This window comes from Peromyscus eremicus, chromosome X, assembly GCF_949786415.1.
Source record: "Peromyscus eremicus chromosome X, PerEre_H2_v1, whole genome shotgun sequence".
In the NCBI taxonomy this organism is placed as follows: domain Eukaryota; kingdom Metazoa; phylum Chordata; class Mammalia; order Rodentia; family Cricetidae; genus Peromyscus; species Peromyscus eremicus.
The window spans coordinates 49,955,905-49,964,212 of record NC_081439.1 but is presented as its reverse complement, the minus strand read 5'-3'; the positions used below and the strand labels follow the sequence as shown (position 1 = coordinate 49,964,212).

The window sequence follows — 8,308 nt, the reverse complement described above, 5'->3', positions numbered from 1 at the left end:
AATGGCTTCCCTATCTGTGCTGATGATGCAGTTACAGAACTTACTAAGGTATGTGAAGTCATTTGCAGGACAAAGACGGGAACAAGATGTAATTCCTGATAAATCAGCATTCAAAGTTTTAGACAAGTAATGCTAGTAGTGTTTCAGAGCGGTCCACATGAAAAGGTGTAGAATGCGCCATCAGTCTCTGAGGCTAGCCCAAGAACCGGAAGTTTTGGAGGGAAGTGTAATGTGTGGTCCTCCAAGGTAGGGGGCGCAATTGTCCAGCTGAACGAACGGATAGTAAGTCAGAGCGGTTCATCTTAGCCGCCATTTTGACTTTGAGGCGACGTTGAGGCTTCGCGACGTTGGTCGCTGTTCAGCCGCAGTCTGGCTTGAGGTTTTGTCTTGGGCCTCTACATCTGACGAGGAAGTACCCGTTTTCCCCCTCAGACGACGCCATGGGGCAAGCTCTCAGCAGCCGAATGTGGTTCAGGAGAAATCCTCCGGCCGCCGCCGAAGAGCCTCGTGCTGCTCGAGATGGGGAGGCCGCGGAAGCTGGCGCAGCCGTCGTCCGTGAGGAGCAGGCAGGTGAAGCGGCCGGACCTTCAGCCGCCGCCGCCCCCACGCGTCAGGTGAGCCACAAGCGGAAGGCCGGCCCGGGAGGACCCTCGGCAAAAGTCCCCCGTAGGAGATCGCGAGAGGACAGGTCCAGATCCATTTATGAGTCTCTTTTCCTGAGGGGCGAGGACAGTGACGTAAAGATCTGTGCCTTTGAGGAGGAGTGGTGCTTGCACAGGGTCTACCTGTGCCGGTCAGGGTACTTTGCTAGCATGTTCAGTGGTGCCTGGCGAGAGACAAACATGAATACAATAGAGATGGAGATGCCCGACAAGAATATCGATCGTGACTCTTTCCATCAGGCTTTGGGCTACTTGTACAGTCATCGCGTGGAAATTCCTCCCTGTCGAGTCATTGCCATCTTGGCCACAGCAAGTATGCTGCAGTTGGATGGGTTAATTCAGCAGTGTGAGGAGGTGATGATGGTCTCCATCAATATCAAGACTGTGTGCACCTACTTCTACTCTGCTGAGAATTACGGGCTGCAGAACGTCCGATACATTTGCCACCAGTGGCTCTTGGACAACCTGATGATCCGGCAAAATGATGAGCTGTTGCCAGAAATCAGTCTGGATCTCATGAAGCAGCTCATTGCCTCTTCGGATCTCTTGGTGATCGAAGTGGAGATAGATGTGTACACTACACTGAAAAAGTGGATGTTCCTGCAGCTGGAACCCACATGGTCAGGACCCCCAAGTGCACTATTGGCTGCTGCCGACTTGTACTTTGCCAAGTACAAAAGTGATTTAGATGCTGCCCCTTTTCTGCAGACTGAGCAGGGGAGAGCCTTCGTGTCAGTGTTCCAGCAACTAAGGCTCTCCTACATCATCTGTGACCTGCCTTCAGCACACATTATTGACCAGGATACATTGATCCCGGCTACATGGTTGACCCCAGTATACAAAGAGCAATGGCTGGCACTTCTTCTGGCAGAGCAGTCCAGGGAACTTGGGCCAGCGGATGTCCAGGTGTCCGATGTCCGTGGAAACAGCATGCGGTGTGGACGCCAGATTCACACTGACGAGCAATGCAGCTGGAGCTGGTCTGGCTTCAACTTTGGCTGGGACTTGGTGGTTGACTACAACAACAAGTGCATTATATTCCGTCGCAGTGCACTGAATAAATCCTGTGGCCTTGGTGTCAGCTTGCTGTGGCAGAGAAAAGTTGCCTTCCGTCTGCGCGTGATCTCATTGGACGAGACTGGAAGAGCCGTTTTGAGAAAGGACACAGACTATCATGTCCTTTCCCTGACAAAGGATCAACGGCTAGAGGTGGTCAACCTAGAAAACGAAGACTTAATTTTCCCCATTTATGTGGCATGTAACTTCCTGTATCTTCCTGCAGAGAGTGGCAGTGGCCCGAGTGAGGAACCAGGAACAAGTTCAATGACCTGAGAAGCTCCTCCATGAGGTCGAGGGTTGGCAACATCCCGCAGATTCCATCTGCCTCTTTGAAACTATCCAGACTTGGCCATCACTGATGATCCACTTTGCAAGAGTTTTGCTTGAAGGAAAGCCCATAAAGTTTGAGACTATCTCGGGATGTATGAGAAGCTCTTCCAAACTACCAAAACATAATTGTACAGTTACTGTGGCAACTTATCCTGGATCACCACCTATCAATATCTACACAATTTCTGAGAACACTGGAAAAATGGTAGAAGGAAACTGTGAGCCGACCTAACCTACAGCTTAGTCAAACATTTTAAAAATGCATTTCTTGTAGTTTGATTAAGTTCATGTTTAAAGGAATATTTTCATTTCTCTTTCAGTTATATTTAGAACTTCCCTGTCCCACTCACCATTTTTTCTTACATTTCTCCATTCCTCCTTCCGAGTATAGCACTTACTTTTCATTGTGAAAAAAGAAAATGTTATTTTTAGGTTTGTTGTTCTCGAAACTAAGCATACGGTAATGTTAATTAGGCTTTACTTGCATTTTCCCAAGAAGACATTTCAAAATCTATAGCACTATATTTTGGGGTATAATGCATGGAAGCAGTTTCATTACATAGTTATATTCATTTACTACAGTCTAAATATTTATAAGTGTGCGTGTGCCATTGAGCTTCAGAAGTGTTTGCTGTTAAAATTGTATTTGGATGACAGGGTATACACAAGTTATAGGGTGGTTTGATAGTAAGTGTGCGGATCTGAATTCAACATCAAGCCCTGAAAAAACACTGTATTTGAAAAAATATGCTCATTTTAAGGAGCAAGAATAGTAATATAACCTTTGGAATAGAGAGGTTAAAAACTATAGTGAGAAGTACTTTGTGTTCTGAAGTAGGATAAAGGGCTGTTTAGTAATCTAAAGAGTAAGTAGAAAGGGTTATTGTCTGAAAGGGAGAGAATTGCTAGTAACAACCTTACTGTTAATCTGAAAACTCCCACCACCTTACCTCCTCACATATTCTACTTCTCATTGACTGATTTTTGTGGTTAAACAATGTAAAATAATTGAGCTCAGTTTAAGAATCCACTCAAATAAGTGTGTACACAGAGCATAAAAACTAACACAAGCTGAAAAAGAATAAAAATAACATTTTATAAGTTTTCCTTAGGTGAGAAAGAATTTTCCTTATGAGTTTTTATTTCTCTTCCCAATTAAATTAAAACCTTTAGTCCTTGGGAAGAAATTGCTTTATTCCATTTCTTTTCTTATTAAGAAGATTTGAAAGACTTTGTAATGCAGCCTACATAGTACTGTGCCAGTAATTTAGTGTCAGTAAAATGAAATGGCTAAATGAGGGTATTCGCGAGGAACTCTTTGATTTTGGCTTTTAATTTGGCATTTTTCTCCTGATGTCTCCTTATATTCTATATACCTAGCTAGCTACAAACAACACACCTCACTTTGTTTGTAAAATGAAGTTGTGGGCCCCTTTCTAGTTTCCAGGTCTCTATCCCTACATCCTCCCACATAAATACAAATATACAACCGTCAGAAGCTAGGATCCACAGGAGAGTGATGTGTTTATCTTTATGAGTCTGAGTTGTCAGTGTTAATATATTCATTTTTAGTTTTGTCAATTTCACTGCAAATTTTATAATTCTATTTCACTTGATGGGAAAATAAAAATTGTGTATATCTACCACATTTACCTTATCTGTTTATCTGTTGATGGACATTGGTTGATATCATTTACACACTGTTGTGGAAAAAAGTAGCAATAAACATAGATGTGCAAGTATCTACGTGGTGGAAGATAGAGCTCATTGGGTGTATTCTCAGGTGTGTTTTAGCTGGGCCATATGATAAGGGAGGGGTGATAGGAAACCAAAAAGGGGAATGGAGGGGGTAAAAGGGTACAGAGAAGGGATGAGCTCAGGAGATGGGAGACAGGAGTGAGATGAGGTGGAGGAAACCACAACTAAATATATAAGATAATGCCTGTCATATTTTTATGCTAAATCAATAATAATTTTTAATTAAAATATATATAAAATGAAGATATGGAGAAAATAGTCTGGGGTGGACAAATCATGTTTATAAGGATGATAAATAACTAGGGGCTGGGAAGGGCCTAGATGCTAGTGTGGACTTTGAAATGTGTAACAATTCATGTACGTGTGTTACTGAGGGTGCCTGGAGGCTACCATGGGCTTTGATTGCTGATGGGTGCCACAAGTAGCCACTGTTCCTTCTGCTAGAGGTAAGAGAAATGACTCCTTTTGGCTGTTCCCGAGGATTAATGGCTTTTATCTACCCACCAGTTTCTCCAAAGTCCAGCTTGAGCTCATTTCTGGACATATAGATAGCCTGAGACCTATATGAGACCTACATATTGACTGCCTGAAACCTAACATTCCACTCTTTTGTCAAAGATAAAGGATGATGCCATTTCTGACAGATTCAACACTATGGTAGGGTCATAGTAGGGGTCCAGAGAGAGACTGGAATGTTGGTCAAAAGCCTGGGCTTGGGGGCCAGTCATTAGAAGCTCTGGTTTGCTGACCCAGCCTGAGGAGACAGGGAGCAGTCACATCAACTGGAATGGTTTACATCAGTTGTCAGCAAGTCCAGTGCTTGAAGGTTCTGCAAGACCACCTGGTGCTGGTGAGTTTTAGGCCATTTAGGAGTAGTTTTCAGGGCCTGGATGGTGTCTGTCAGATGAGTGGGAATGTGCTAGGATAAATGCTAGGAACAACAGGTATTAGAATGATCAGTGTCTATAATTGGCACTGAAATCTTCATGGTAGAAAAAAACTTAACAAGTGTTGATGAGGTAGACTCACAGTTTTGAGTCATAGCAAAAAAAAACCAAAAACAAAAAAAAAACAAAATCAAAAACAAAACCAAAACCCTGAAAAGTTTTCTGCACAATAGTAGCAGAAAACTCATTTGTAATGTGACAGAAATTTCTTGATAGGAAAGAGAACAAAGGGGAAGAGCTTGGGAACCCACAAGTTGTTTTTTGGGTTAAAAGCATGAATGTTCTTCCCCTTGTCAAGAGATGTTTTCATTACAATGAGGAGCACTTTTTTTTAAATTTTTTAATTTTTATTTTGCAATACAATTCAGTTCTACATATCAGCCACAGATTCCCTTGTTCATCCCCCTCCGGCCCTCCTCACCTTCCCCCCAGCCCACCCCCCATTCCCACCTCCTCCAGGGCAAAGCCTCCCCCGAGGACTGAGATCAACTGGTAGGCTCAGTCCAGGCAGGTCCAGTCCCTTCCTCCCAGGCCAAGCCAAGCAACCCTGCATAGGCCCCAGGTTTCAAACAGCCAACTCATGCTATGAGCACAGGACCCGGTGCCACTGCCTGGATGCCTCCCAAACAGATCAAGCTAATCAACTGTCTCACCCATTCAGAGGGCCTGATCCAGTTGGTGACCCCTCAGCCATTGGTTCATAGTTCATGTGTTTCCATTCGTTTGGCTGTTTGGAGGAGCACTTTTTAATCTATATTTAGAAAACAACCAAAGGAAAGTTAAAATTTTGAACCTGTAAGTAGAATAATTGTAGCCAGTGTTGTATTAAGGCTCGATGTTATGGAATATTCCTTTCCACTGTGTGAAGATAGGTCTCTGAGATTTGTTTAATAAAAAGTAGGCAGGAAGTATAGCAGGGACTTCTGGACAGAGAGAGCACTGGGAAGAAAAAAGGCAGAGTCACCATCCACATAGAGAGGAAGCAGGATGGGCAATACAGAGTAAAGGTAACTGAGCTACATAAAAGAACATTATTAAAAAATATGGATTAATTTAAGTTATAAGAACTAGTTAGGAATAAGTCTAAGCTAAGGCTGAGCTTTGATAATTAATAACAAGTCTCCATGTCATTTTTTGTGAGCTGATTGCCCAAAGAAAAGTTCATCTATAGTTAGATTAATAGCTTACCAGAACTCTATTGACTAATATGTTTAAAATTCTAAACTTTGAAGTCTTAACACTGTATGTGTCATCTTTTGAGTCTCATTTTTCACATACCTAAAATCACTTTCTCAGGCCTTTACAATTTGCATTCACAAACCATAAGTCATTACTTTAGACCTTTACAACTTACATAAACTTTAACCTTTTTAATCTTTTTTTTTTTTGGTCTAGAAACATCTAGTCCAATAGCCCAGCTTGAGCTCATTTCTAGACATATAGTCACCCTGAGACCTAACACTTTTCTGTCTTTTGGTCTCTGTCCAGGTCTACCTTAGTATATTTTTGTATCTAACTCATCTGTTTATTTTTGACACTTTATAAACTAAGAATATGGGAAGTTTTTATTGTAGATATGAGGGAGAAAAGAGCCAGAGGCAACAGGAAAAGTCCAGAGCAGAGAGAGAAAGTAAACTGAATGGGACCAGCAGACTGGACATGGCCCAGGCTATTTGCAAGAAAAGAGAGAATAGCAGGGACAGAGGGAGCATAGAGAGAGTAGCAAGAGTGGAAACAGAGCCTAATGAGCTGGGTTATAAGAAGGGTGAGTAGCTGCAGAGAGGGAAGGGCCAGGAGACTGGCATGGAGGCTTTGAGATGTATAACAAGTACTTGTGATTAGGGACTGAGGGAGCCTGGAGGCTTTCATGGACCTTGATATGCTGACAGGCACCACAGGTATGTTAATTGGAGAACCATATGTCCTTTTGCCAGAGGTAACAGAAATGGCCCTTTTTGGTAGACAGTAGCTGGCTTCATAAGTTCCTGAGGAATGCTGACTTTACTAACCATCAGAAGTCCTTCTATAGCCCAGCTTGAGCTCATTTCTGGATGTTTGAACTGCCTTTAGAGTTTGATGAACTAGAGTTTTCTTTGGACCTGACAGATAATTTCTGTCTCTGTGTTACCATCTCTAATTTTCACATTTCTGGCTATCTCCTTGGTGTGTGTGTGTGTGTGTGTGTCTGGCTATCTCCTTGGTGTGTGTGTATGTGATTCTCTGTGTGTGTGTCTTCCTGCCTGCCTGTCTGTCTCTGTGTCATTCATCTGTGTCTTTCGACAGGAAAAAGAATATAGATTTATTACATGCACAAGAAACGGAATTATTATATCTTGTCTGTCTTTTATGATCTCTGTTTCTGCTTCTGGATTATGCTGTACAGAGAGCACAGCTGGTGGACTGTGAGGCATTCAGCAATTAGGATTTCCACAGGAGATTTTGCCTTTCAAATATGCTTGATTTATTCACACAAACATTCCTTACAATACCAAGATATTATAAAGTTACTGTAATCTTATGTAAACAGGCATCTCACCTAGTGAGCTGGAAGAAACAGCCAGTCAAGCAGGAAATACTGTGGGCTTCCCCTGGAGAATCCTCTCTGATGAGGGTACTTGAGAAGCAAGCTCAGTGTCCAATGGGAGGTCCTTTAGCTGTAGCAGGCCAGGAGGAAGGCACAGATGGAAGTCCCAGAAGGTCCTTGAGAGTGGCAACCAGCCACTGGCACAGAGAGGTGGACATTGGTGAACTCGACCATGGTGCTGGGAATTCAAGGGTTGCTGAAGCCAGAGTCACAGAGTATCTGGTTTCAAAGTCCCCTTGCTGATGGGAATCAGTCCAGAGGCTTGAGATGCTATGTCTCAGGAGCCTAGCAGTGCCTTCCTGGAGTCCTCTCCAAAGTTCTAACTTCTTGTATTGTCTAGTGAGAGTTTTGTACTAACAGAGTTAACAGCTTATGGCTGATTCATTAACATACCAGCAGGACCTTGGGGCTGGTTCATTAGCATATCAGAGCTGCCTTAAGCTTGAGTTTGAGCTGCCTTATGGCTGGCTCAGAGCAGAGTTGTCTTGTGGCTGACTCCTTAACACATTGTCAAGTGTTACATTATTCCAAGTCACACAAAATGGCTTTCAGGTTATACAAAGGCTGTTATTCCTATTGATTTATCTCTGCTTTGTCTCTCTTGCTATCTTTCTTCTCTGTCTTTCTGAGTCTCTGTATCTTTCTTTTATTCTTTCTGTGTCTAACCATTTACTCATTGCCTGTTACTCCCCTGTATCAGTCATGAACTATCTGTCTGTCTCTGTGTCTGGCAACAGATGAAAGTTTCCTTGTCTCCCCCTAGGCTGTTCTGCCCCCTATCCTCCTCAGCCATCACTACTACCTCCCCAATAAAACTGGCAAGGTTGCTGTCCTCTACTTTCTGAGGCAGCCTAACAGTCTGTTCCCTCAAGAAAATCTTCTTTGTACGCACAGAGTAGTCTAGTGTTACAGGGAGCCCATCAGAGATGATCACTCAGACACAGCTTATACCAAATTAAAAGTCTTTA

At 43.0% G+C, this 8,308-nt stretch overlaps 1 protein-coding gene across 1 annotated transcript; it reads left to right on the top strand.

Annotated features, from left to right (window-relative positions):
* Window positions 1–440: 440 nt before the first annotated feature.
* On the top strand, window positions 441–1,994 carry LOC131900030 (germ cell-less protein-like 1). Its single transcript, XM_059251471.1, has one exon. It carries the CDS (start codon window positions 441–443, stop codon window positions 1,992–1,994), a length of 1,554 nt encoding a protein of 517 aa, XP_059107454.1.
* The last annotated feature ends 6,314 nt before the right edge of the window (window positions 1,995–8,308 follow it).